Raw genomic sequence first — 13,124 nt, forward strand, 5'->3', positions numbered from 1 at the left:
TGAGATAAAGTAGAAACTATAGAAAGAGATAGCTCTAGCTTACTCAGGTACACACACCACCCATGCACTGAAAGGAGAAGAAATGAGAAACCCTCTCTTCAAACCTTACCCTTTAAAATAAGGAGAACGTTCTAATACGGAGCATTGTGTCTGTCTTGGACCGTCTGTCTGAGAACTAATACAGCCTTCCTTGGAGGATAGGAGCTAGATTGGCAGCCTTAGCTCCAGGAGTGCCCAGAGTGTGCTTGAGCCCATAGAGCTGGAGGGTGGCAGGCAGTGCCGTGAGTGGCTGGCTGTGACTTCCGCTCACTCTGGGTTTTGGTCAGCAGTTGAGGGCAGGAGAGATGGCTCAATCAGCCAAGTGTTTACCTCCAAGCATCAGGACAAGGGTTTATCTCTAGAACCCACCTGGGAACAAAACAAAACACCAAGCCGGCCATGGTGGTGTCCCTGAAATCTCAGTACAAAGGAGGCAAAGACAGTGAAGCCCTGGGGTGAGTTCTACACAGTGAGACCTTCTCTCAGAAAAGCATGTGGATGGATCTGGGCTGGAGAGATAGTTTAATGGGTAGACATGTGCAGGTACAACGCTGCTGAGTTTGATTGCTGGGAGCCACATAGCTGTGGACAAAGAGAACTGAGTCCACAGTGTTGTCCTCTGAGCTCTCCGCGTGTGCCTTGGTATGCACCTACCCCCTCTGCCTCTACAACAATAATAAACAGATTGAAATGTATAGAAAGACAATGAATGGAGCCTGACACTTTGAAAGGATGCTTGTAGGATGTCCTCTGGCCACCACATGGCCTCACTGTACACGAGTACGCTCCCAATGAACACACACACACACACACACACACACACAGTCGGGGGAGGGTTTGGCCTTAATGAGAAATATTAGTGTGTGATACATTTGCCTCTCACTTCTGAGACTTGGTTCTTTGCTGGAAAACGAGGTGGTCCAGCCAGCTCTGATACGCTCTACTGCAACTCTGGCTGGGAGTCTTGCCCATAGGCTCCTCTTTCTCCTGGCGGGTATTCAGTTCTTCTGCTGTGACTTTTCCAAAGGAAGCTAGGGGATAATTGGATGAACTGGGTCCCCTCAAAATACACGTTGGCCAAGGGTCTTAGCAAGATAAAAGAAGGGTTTTAGGGTACAGCCTGACTCCAAGTGACTAGATACAGACATGTGACCACATGGAAAGAGAGCCATGTAAAGACGATGGAGTAGTCATCCGCCAACCAAGGAGAGGCTTCAAAAGAAACCAGTCCTGTCAACGTCTTCATGCATTCGTGTCTTCCTGCTTCCCGACTCCAGGGTAATGTGACCAGGTTCTCAGGCTTGCCTCCCCTCTCCCACCACTGCTTCCTGACTTGACAACACATAGGACTATCTTCCCTCAAAGGAGGAGCCCAAACAAAGGGCTTCTGTTATTCAAAAAGGAATAGGTAAGGAATGCACAGATATATATATGGATGAAAACTAAATAGCTCCATTTGTAAAGAACTTTAGACCAAGCAGGCAGAGTGGATGTGGTACAGCCTGATTTTTTTTTTTTTGTAGAACTCTGAATTTCAAATTTCATGCAGTCCAAATTCAATTGCCCGAGTTATAGATGAAAACAGTGAGGAGTCCTCCCCACTTACCACCTGTTAAGGAGATGCTCCGATTTCTTAGCTAAATTGTGTTCTTACCAAAATAGACTTTTCTTTCACTTAATACCCAGATTCTGATTCTTTTACATACCAGTTAGTCACCTGCAGCTGGAATACAGTGACCAACATCTAGAAAGCACTGGGGTCCCTGTCTCTCCCCACCCCTCCTGATCTCTCTAAGTTCCATTGAACCACAACATTAAATTTTCCAGAGTGGCATCTGAGTTAGGGTCTCTATTGCTGTGATGAAAACACAATGGCCAAAGAGCAGGTTGGGAGGAAAGGGTTAATTTAGCTTACACTTTCACATCACTGTTCATTACCAAAGGAAGTCAGGACAGGAACTCAAGGGCAGGAACCTGGAGGCAGGAGCTGATGCGGAGGCCATGGAGGGAGGCTACTTACTGGATTGCTTCCCATGGCTCGCTCAGCCTGTATTCTTGTTCTTACAGAACTCAGGACAGCAGCCCAGGGATGGCCCCACCCACCATGGGGTGGGTGCTCCAAGAAAATGCGTTACAGCTGGAGGCATTCCCTCAACTGAGGCTCTTTCCTCTATGATGATTCTAACTTGTGTCAAGTTGACCCACAAACCCAGCCAGTACAGGTGGCATTTCTGACATGAATACCACTGGCCAGGCAGAGGTTTGGCACATCTGTGATTCTGATGCGCTTACACAGAGAGATGTGGTCTGTCCTTCCTTTCCTACCTCACAGTACACATTGTAGATACTTTCGGTGGTTTAAATGAGAAGGGCATCCCCTACCCCATAGATGTGTGTATTTGAAAACTTGGTCCCCACTTGGTGACACCGTTAGCCTTGCTAGAGGAAGTGCCTCACTATGGGTCTTTTGTCCCAGTTTCACTCTCTCTGATAAAATGCCACGTAAGCTTTCTCTTCCTGCCGCCATGGCTGCCTGTTGCTATGTCTTCCATACCTTTGTGGGCTACCCACTTAGCAGCATAAACTAAGAGACAGCCTTTTCCCCTTAAGTGGTGTTTTTGCTTTTTTTGTTTTATCACAGCAACTGTAAAAGAAAAGTAAGTAACACTGTTCTCGTAGTCTGTGTGTGCTGATGTAGCAGCCGGACGGCAGGCCAATCAGCACAGACTGAAGCAGCCAATGTTTTAGTATTTTACACATACAACTAGATAAATGAATGGCTAGCTCAAGGTTTTTAGCTTGTCATGGTTTTGGTGTGTGTGTGTGTTTGTTTCTTATTTCTATTTGTTTCTTATTGGGAGGGGTGGGTCATATAGTTGCAAGGATGAAAGTTGATAGACTTTTCAAAGACACACGTTAAAAAAAAAGGACATCTTGAGAAAGGAAGGAAGTCTTTAATTTCCAGCTACCAAAATAACAGAAAAAATAAGGTCAACTTATTTATAATCATTTATTTCTATGGGTAATGAATAAATTAAGGAACACTTCACCTCAGACACAGATTGTTTTTTATTATAGCTAAGCTAATGCTTTAGTTCCATATATATTTTTGAACTTCCATCAATGTGAAACACCATTTTTTAATACTTTAAAAAAAAAAAAGACAGACTCACGAGCACTTTACAGCATTCAAGGAGAGCCAGCCGAGGGTTCATAAGACTATTTTTTCCTTTAAAAAAAACACCCATCCGACCAAAATAAAATCATTTTAATTAACTCCTTCCTGAGTAACTAAAACCTTGGAATGTGCTGAAAGGTTATAATAAATAAGGCGAGGACCAACTAGCTTAAAATGTATTTTCTTTTTAAATTAAACTATGTAAAATGTACAATATATTTCATGAAGTACAAACTATGATGGGCCAGGGCCCAAGCGAGCTGATGAAGTACCTTGACTTTTTAGGGTGTAGGGGCAGTGTGCTAGGCCAAGATACCAGGAGGGTCCTGCAACCAGTCAGCCAACCCCCTCACCCATGGTGTGACAGTGGCCATGGGTGGCAACTCGAACACATAGCAAGTGTTATGTGCACTTCTAGAAAGCAGGGGACCTTTCTGAGTGACCTGCTGTCCCGACGTTTGGACAACAGCCGAGAAAGTCTAGCTAACGCTGCTTTATCTTTGACTGTGGGATCTCGGTCAGCTGACCATCGCCATCACTGTATATGGAATACCATGGAGATGACTTACAAAGCCCCGCACTGCAGTCCTCATACTTGTTTGGAGAATGGTAGCAGGTGTTTTCTATGTTGCTCTTCAAAATCTGATTAATGGAAAGGCCCAGCTCTCTCTGAACAGGACAAAGACTATTTCCCCCTCTTTGAACAGCTCCCTTATCCATTTCCTGTCCCAGTTCCCTGAGGCAGAGCGGAGGAGGCCCATGAGTGGCCAGTGCTAGACTTCTCTACCTCTGTGGTCCCTGCCTTTCCTTTGAGCAGGGATCTGTCTTAATGCATTTCATGATGAAGGAGCTTCAGTATAGACTGGGCAGTTTTGCAGATTACGGGCTTTAGACCTTGGCCAGTGTCCAGTTTTAGTGAAGGAAGAAAACAAAATTCTAGAGAAACTTGATGGTTTCTGTAAAGTACAAAATGTGTGCCTGGTGTGCCAAGCCAGAGTCTTGTTTATCTTAAGTACTTCTAACTCACTTGGCTGTGTTCTTCAATGGCAGGTTCTGGGGTAAACCTGAGGCAGACACAAGTTGTCACCAAATGTCATTCCCACTACCATCACTGCAGTCTGGCTTCTCTAGTTGCATTCTATCAACCAGTGAGAATATGAAATTTTAAAATTTTCATGACTTAAAAAAAAAGACAATTCACTAATTAAAGGAGCAGAGCATCATGGGTAGTGGAGAGTTGTCAGGAGTAAATAGGTGCAAGGACTATTTTGGTGCAAAAGAATTGCCCAGTGTTTACTCAGATCATGTTGGGACACCAATCTACTCTACCCTAGCCAAGCAGGGTCCTGCTCAGACACTGTGGCATTGAGGTCTCTGACATTGGTGTCCCTGGGAAGGGTTATGGGGGCAAACAGGTTCTACAAGAAAATAGTTCTACTGTTGCTAGGGCAGGACTTGGAACCCTTAGTTACCAAACACAACAGCTCCTTCAGGTCTAGAAGGAATGAAAGATGCCAAGTTCGGTATAGCCCCATTGGCTATGAGTGTGCTTTCGGGATCGCACACAGTGTGCAATCGAGCTAAGGATTCCTGCCACACAAATCAAGGTCAGAAGTCAGTCAGTTTCTGGCACTTGCATGTGTAACAATGAGGTCCTTATGTTTGATCTGCCCTGCCAACACTTGACATAACAAGCTGACACCTTCCTGGGAATGCCTTCCAAGCAGAGCGATACTTGGGAATGGAAGTTCTCAATGGAGCTTACTGTGCACACAGCTTGATCTCGGCAAGCTTCCCTAGCTCTGATTTGTTGAGAAGGTGGATGCTGGACACTGACTTGTTCTCTCAGAGATAAGTACTGTGTTCTTGGTGACAGTGTCCCTGTGAGAGAGGCAGCATTCTACCGATGGGGTGAGGTGGGGTGGGGGGTAGAACCCCCAGAACCAGTGGGTTCCTCCCTCTTGTCTTCCTTCTACTCCTAGATGCTTCTAGACCCCTTCCTCTCTGAAATGGTTGTTTCTACAAGATACACGTCTGGATATCTTTACCATGGGTGTAATATTTTTGGAGCCATTTTACAAATGATAAAATGACTAAGATGGAGGGTATATCTCTCTTTTCTTTCACTGAAAGTGTCAGGTAGGGTTATTTTCTGAAGAGGTGCCTTGCGGTAGATCTGGGAAAGCCTCAAGGAGGGAAGAAAAACCACACAGAATAAAATTAAACAAATAAAACCCGCAAAACCGGGCATCTCCCAATGACCCCAACATGTGGGAATGTTTTGTTCTTTTTAATGCACTCGAGCATTAATGAAAGTCCCTTCAGAATTTCTCTTCCCCAAAGAACTTTGTAGAAGGGGGGATGAGGCCACAGAAGCCACAATCTGGTGCAGGTATCACCTCTTATAAATATCTTCTAGCCATTTTTCGTCATCTTGCTCCTCGTCATCGATTGGCTCCTCCGTCTCCAGAGGCGTGGGGATGAAGAACTGTGGTCTCACGGGAGGTCCGCTCGTGCGAGACTTCAGTCCAAGCTTGCGCTTGAGCAGGTGGAATTGTTCTCTGACGTAGTGGTAGAACTCGTACTCATATCTCATTCGCTGGTAGAGAATCTGCACCGCCTCGGGGGAGGGGACAGTCTTCCTCACGGTCACAGTCATGTTGCCAAGTTTCCTGTGCTCTGGAAAAGAACCAGGGAGCCCATGAGCAACTATCCAGGAAACCTTGTTTCAGGAGTAACCAGGGTGTATGAGACTGCCTGGTACTGGACATCCACCAAAGAGAAGAAAATGCCACCATGGGATATCTCATTTCTAGGCTTATTTGTTCTGGTGGTTTGGAAAGAATGGCCCTCATAGACTCGTGTGTTTGAATGCTTGGCCCATAGGGAGTGGCACTATTAGGAGGGTGTGTGTCACTGTGGGCCTGAGCTTTTAGGTTTCTTATATTCAGGCTACACTCAGTGTAGCACACAGCCTCCTGCTGTTGCCTGAGAATAAGGAGTAGAACTCTCAGATCCTTCTCCAGCACCACACATACCTGCATGTTGCCATGTTTGCTGTCATGATGATAATGGACTAAACCTCTGAATCTGTAAGCCAATCCCAGTTAAGTGATTTCCTTTGTAAGAGTGTCCTGGTCACTTTCACAGCAATGGAAACCCTAAGACATGTTCATCATCTTCTCCAGTTTGTTCTAAACTGGGTAAAAGGTGGGGGAAGGCAGTCTAGCCACTTGAAAGGTTTAGGAGGGATGGTCACATTGGAGTTGGAGGTTAGCTTGCTAGCACAGTGAGACCCTATGCTAATGAAAATGAAAAAACAATACCTACATGTTTTTTTTTTTTCTTCTGAGAGAGGGAGAGGAAGAAGAAAGAAGAAAAGAAAGGAAAGGAAAGATTCTTGAGATTTTTCCATTATTTAGTCCCAGCACTTACTATACAGACCAGACTGGCTGGCTCCTGACTCTCAGAGATCCACCTGCCTCTGCTCCCCACACTGCTGGAATGAAAGGCGTGCACCCACCACGCCAGGCTAGATTCTTGTGATTTCTACTATTTAATTTATTAGTTAAATAACTTGAGCCAGACTGTTCTAAAATGAATCTGAAGAATTATAAAAAGGATGCAGGCAGCCATTGGCTAAATATTTGGGACAATTCCACACAGAAGGAACGCAGGCAACAAAGACAACATTTGAGGAAATAACTTTCCGTTTGCCCACTGAAGGGCCCTCAGTCAGTGCTCCTGCTGTCTTGCTCATGCTCCTCTTTAAGGACGCTATGCCTGCATTTTATATTTGTGTACTGGGGAAGGAGGCCAAGCTTCTAGGGTAAGCACCTGTCTACGGACAGTGCATCCTGCAGAAAGCACTGGCGTCTTGCCTACCTTCATTTGGCAGAGCTGGCACCTGGACTGCCATCTTACATCTCTGGTGTGCATTTATCAATTAGCTGAGAGCCCAGGTATGGAAAACTGGGTATTATTTATTAGCCCCCTCAGATCCCAAAAGCAAGTAACACAAAAACCATGGTATACCAGCCTAATGAGTTCTGTAGGTAGGTCAACAGGCTGTGACCATTCTAGCAGCCAACAAAGAGTTTAGCATGTTACACTGCTCTTAAAGTAACAGTCACAATTATTACTAGGTATGAAACCATTTGGGAGTCAAGTCTCTTAACGAAAAAGGCTTCAGTGGAATTTAAAATAGTACCCATGGAGTAAGTAAGTCCAGTGGATTCTATCTGCTCCCAGATAGCCATAGCTCTGGGGACTCGGTTCAGACCCCTTCAAAACCTTACTGTACCTACACTTTATAAGGCAAAAAAATCTTCCATATATACACACATATACATATACACATACACATATACATACATACATATACATGTGTATACACACACACACACACACATATATATATATCTCCATCCCGAGGGGCCTTTCCATGAGGTTACCCAATTGTTCAAACTGTACCCACTTTTGAAAACCTGGTTAAAAGAAACACAAGACCAACTCTCTGCCAACTCCTCAGAATAGGCAGATAAGGCAGAAGAACTGCCCCTTTCCAGCTACAAGAGCTTAGAAAGACCCTTTCTTGGGTAGCAAGAGACCCCTAAGTATACTTCCATTTCCTTAGTTTTTGTCACTCTCTGTAGTCTCTCCTCATAAAACACGAGGACAATGGCAGCTGCTTTGGAGGGGTCTTAAGTGAGCCCATTTTGTCCTTTCTTTAATCAAATTTCAGTTTTACATTAACATCCAATTCTTGCTTCATTCACCTTTCCTTTCAGTCACTTTCACTGTTCTGTTAATCTCTCTCTCTCTCTCTCTCTCTCTCTCTCTCTCTCTCTCTCTCTCTCTCTCTCTCACACACACACACACACACACACACATAGCTTTTTCCCACCAAAACTCATTTTTGTGGGAGTGGGGATATAGCAAGTATTTGGGTGTCCTTGAACTTACCAACTGCAGCTGAGATGACCTTAAACTTAGGATCCTCCTGCCTCCACCTCCCCAGAGCTGAGATTGTAGCTGTATAGCATCACACCCAGTTTTTAAGGTGCTGGGAATTGAACCCTGGGTTTTGTGAATGCCAGGGAACTATTCTGTTGAGCTACATCACCACTGTGTCTCTTAAAGAGACCCTATCTCCATGCTTCTTTGGTGTCTTTCTGTCCTTACCACCACAGCCCAACTTCTTGCAGACCCGATTTTCAACATTCACAAGTTGGGTCCTTTAAGTTTTTCCTTTCTGTTGCCAAAATACTTCATTTAAGTGGTTCCTTGTTGGTCACTCTGTGGACCCTCTGCCAGCCCTTACAGGACAACCATACACTGTGTACCTTCTTAAACCACACCCCCTCTCATTTGGTACCTGTCACATTTTTTCCTTGTCTCTCTGGTTGCCTCCATCCCATTCTTTGCATCTCTCTTCTTCTTCAGTTTATTCTTTAAATGCCAAGTCCTAAAAATTACATTAATTTGGGGTTGGAGAGATGACTCAGTGGTTAAGAGCACTGACTGCTCTTCTAGAGGTCCTGAGTTCAATTCCCAGAATCACATCGTGGCTCACAACCATCTGTAAGGGGATCCAATGCCCTCTTCATGTCTGAAGACAGCTACAGTGTACTCATATACATAAAAATAAATAAGTCTTAATTTAGCATGTGTGTGTGCGTGTGTGTGTGTGTGTGTGTGTGTGTGTGTGTGTGTGTGTGTATACACCTATGTGGACAAGTATATGTACCACAGTGCATGCGTGAAAGTCAGAGGACAATTTTAGGGAGCTCATTTTAACTCCTTCCACTATGTGAGCGTCTGGGATCGGACTTGGATTGTCTGGCTTTGACTTGGATTGTCCAGCTTTGTAGCAAATGCTTTCCCTACTGAGCCTTCTCCTTGTCCCATGATAACAGCTTTTCAAGCTTTTGTTTCTCTAGAGCTAGAAAGCAGACTATAAGGTTAATGAAGCTGCCAGGAAGAGTTCTATTTGCAGGCAACGGAGGCTTAGACGTCATCACTGACAGGAAGTACCTTTTAGGGGTTAGAGTTCTGTCCACGGATATTGTACTTGATTTGCTATTCTCAGTAACTCTGGGCAGTATCCTTCTATAGAATACATATATCATGACCTTGCTTTTCAGTGGGGATATGCAATGAGCACATAGGTCATTCAGCAAGAAGGGTCATATGACAAGGAAGTAAATGGCAGTGAAAGATTTGAATCTAGGTCCTCCCTGCTGTTGAGGGTTCCCCCTAACCCATATGCACTGGGTCATAATGTAAATCCCAACCAACTCTGCTTTTGTGAGATAACAGGGGCTAAACTCCAATTCCAAGAAGAAAATCAGAGTCATCCTGAGCAAGCATTTCTTATGGCAATCCCTCCCTCCCTTAGCGAGAGCCAGTCAGGCTACAGTAGCAGGGTCAAGATACATAGAGATAATTTAAGACACTCTGCAGAGATGAGATAACTTAGCCATCCTGTTTGTCAGGTGGTTTTTGTCCCTATGTGTTCCTGCAGAATACACCAGATAAGCAGTTTTAAAAATATTAACCTGTTGACCCATCTGGAAATTTCTCAAGCTTTCTATAACTACAATAAATGCCCTGCAGCCCTAGACTCGGGGATCTTACTCTGACCTGTTGTGATGGGGATGTTGAGAGATCTTGCTCAAGAGAGCTCTTAGTAAAGACCCTTATGTGTTTGTATTGGGATTGGCTCCTTGGTCGTTTTGGGGGTCCCTGCAACTTGGACATAACAACAAATACTTTGGTTTCCATAGGCCTACCTATAGTAAGTATCCAGCATCATTTGGGAAGACCAGACAGTGGTCAGCTTGCCTTATACAGTCAATAGTGAATTTTCTTTATCCATTTTTCCTTACTTATGTGTACATGTGTGCACTTGTAAATGGTGCACTGTGTAGAGGCAAGGGACAATTTGTGGGAATCAGTTCTTTTCTTTCACCATGACGGTCCTAGGGCTCAAACTCAGGTCTCAAGGCTTGTCAGTAAGTGCCTTTATGTGCTGAGCCATCCTGCCAGTCCATCAATAGAGAACACTTCAAATCACATTTCAAAGGCACCCTGCCATGCATTTTCCTGCAGGGAATTCAATACTGTGGCTAAGCCTTCCCCGCTTTTGCAAAACACTGGCTATTCTTTCCAAACAAAACAAACTTGCTTAAACAGTGGAATTAAGTCTCTTCCTTGACTGTAGCTATACATAAAGTTGGGGATTTTTGTTATTGCTTCTTTTTTAAGAGTGTCATTGTTTTAGGCTTGAAACTACTACACTTTAGAGATCCACACTTGGCCAATGAGATGGCTGAGTGGTAAAAGTGCCTTGCTAGTCAAATCAAATGGGAGCTTCAGAGCTTGACTGCCAGTACCCATGGTGGAGGGGCAGCAGCCACTCCTGGAAGCTGTCTTCTGATCTCTGCAGTATAAACCCAGAAAGCAAGTATTTTCTATTAATGCTCCAGTCAGGCCTCCCTGGTATGTCCACTGCCACCTTCCCTACTCTTTTTACAAATATTTATTGAGCAGTAGTTTGGTACCAGGTGCAGGAGCTGCAAAAGGTGAATGGGACATTGTCCCCAGACATTCTGACAGCTTGCCATGTGCCAGGCTCTGTGAGATACATACACACACCTTTGATTTTGTGAACCTTCCCCCGCCCGCCCCCCCTCTCAGTGCACTGGGGTCATTTATCACCTTCACAGGCATGGCTCTCACACCAGAACCCGCTCAGGATCCCAGAGCTGGAAAACAGAGAAGCCAGACATTGGGTCTCAGACTGGCAAGCTGAGCCAAGTTTCAACTGTGCCCACCCTAAAGTGGAGCGGGTCCCCCAGGCTAAGGGGACACTCTCCCCCTCCCTCAGAACCCATGGCCACGGGCAGGGGAAGGCAGGGCATTCTGGTTTGCTTCTTGGTTGGATCAGCACTTCCTCTCGTGAACTGGTGGACTTTTCATAAATACTATGCAGAAAGATTCATCTTGTATAGCTGGGTGACCTTGGAATTCGCACCAAGGACCCTTGAGATTGCTCAAGGTGTTAAGCCCAGTATGTGAAGTCCTGAGACTGGAAAGAAGGCTTTCTGATTCCAGCCTAGCGCTTTCTGGCTATATCACAGGCTATTAATTTCCAAATTGAGTGGAAATCTATAACCACCCACTTCTCCTGGCCCAGTGTATACTCTGGCATTAAGGGGATTGATCCAAAAGAAGGGCTTGAGTGTTCTAACTTGGGTGGGGGAGGCAGTGCTGCGGGGAGCCCAGAAGGATCTGCTGAAAAACTTTGCAACCAGCAAAAGTGTTTTCAGAATGAAGGGGACGGTCTGTCTCCGTGTTAGCTCCCCAGTGCCCATCTCCACGCCTGGAATAGAGGAACCTTCCATAAGAGTTTGTTGTTTTGAAACCTGCATTTGAAATCCATCGGTAAGACTGGATTAACCCAAAGGGCAACTTTGGGTGTTGATGTTGCATAAGCTGTTGCTTGAGAAATCCCCTCCAAGTCTAGAAATCTCATTTCTTGAAGTAGACTAATAAAGAAGGCATGGCTGGGCTGGATGGGGAGTGGAAATCTGCTTTTTTTTTTTTTTTTTTTCTGTCTTTCTGTTGAATCCATGTAATGGTGACAGGTCACTTTCATGAACTTGGTCAAGCTTTAGAATTACTACTGTAAGGTTGCCACACTTAAGTATCAGTGCAGACAGATATGCGCCTCTACCTCCTTACAGTTAACAACTATGTGCTAGGCATATTGTAACTAAATGAACTAAAGGACTCTGAGTACCTCTGGCCACAGTGACATCTATGTGACTTGATTCTGTTGTGTCAGTGGTGCGCAATGATTTGATTGGCTATAGTCTTCAATACTCTTTCATGTTCCGCCTCCCCCCCATCTGTTTTTTTGTTTGTTTGTTTGTTTGTTTTTGTTGTTGTTGTTTTTTGTTTTTTTTTAGAGATGGCATAAGAAAGCGTTTCCAGAACAAGGGTGAGGACCAGAGTTCAGATTTCCCGACACTCACATAAGAAGCTGGGGCAGAACAGGTTGCCTCTCATCCCACTGCTCAGGAGGCTGAGACTCAGGGCACATGGTTAGCCTGATTAGCTGAAGTGTTATGCTCTGGGTTTGGCGAGAGACCTTGACTCAATAAATAACGTAGAGAGGGTCTAAGAAAGACATCTGATGTTAGCTTCTGACTCTTTCCACATGTGTGCACACTGTACACACACCCACGCTTATGCATACTATACACATAGACACATGCAAAAATAGAAGGAGTAAAACAGTCATTCAGATCACACCCATTTGCTCCATGCACCAAGGCATCTGCTGTGGGTATCCATGGTGTCTTTTTGGTCAGCCTTGAGTAATTCCTTGTGGAAGATGTCATATCAGGAATACTGGGGACATCTTCAGAAAGCTGATCCTTCACAGGAAGTACTGCCTAACACAGACACCTCATCCCAGCTCAGCACCATGCTGCTGTTTCATTGAATGTAGGGCCATTGCAAAATGTGCAGGTGGCTGTGTGTCAACACATGGTCCGTTCAGTGAACCACTCTACCCATCTTGGGGATTCATGTTCAAATATGATAATAAGCATCGTCCACCACGAACCTAGCTTGTGTAGAAGACAGACTATGTGGTAACAGGCGTGACCTGCTTCACTCCAGCTGAGAAGAAGAGATGGTGCTTTTTCTGACCCAGATCTGGACATTCTGCTAAAGCCTCAACTCTCTCCACCCCTGTTGCACGGACATGATGTTTAGACTGGTTCATAGTCTTCGAACTCTAAAAAGCTCCTTTAATGTAAATAAAAAAAGAAATCACAAACCTGCCACTTGGAGCCTCCCCTACCACCCGTCTTAGCCTGCCAAAGGCGTATAA

The 13,124-nt window shown here is 44.8% G+C and overlaps 1 protein-coding gene across 1 annotated transcript in view; it reads right to left on the reverse strand.

The window, feature by feature from the left end:
• Positions 1 to 3,767: 3,767 nt before the first annotated feature.
• Ust (uronyl 2-sulfotransferase) overlaps positions 3,768 to 13,124 on the reverse strand; it is a 318,112-nt gene continuing 308,755 nt past the window's right edge. Inside the window, exon 8 of the mRNA XM_021174866.2 lies at positions 3,768 to 5,896. Coding sequence (XP_021030525.1) covers positions 5,613 to 5,896 — 284 coding nt within the window. The 3' untranslated portion in view covers positions 3,768 to 5,612. The remainder of the gene's footprint in view (positions 5,897 to 13,124) is intronic.

The sequence above is a fragment of the Mus caroli genome, unplaced genomic scaffold (genome assembly GCF_978045245.1).
Source record: "Mus caroli unplaced genomic scaffold, Mus_caroli_1 scaffold_9, whole genome shotgun sequence".
Classification (NCBI taxonomy): Eukaryota; Metazoa; Chordata; class Mammalia; order Rodentia; family Muridae; genus Mus; species Mus caroli.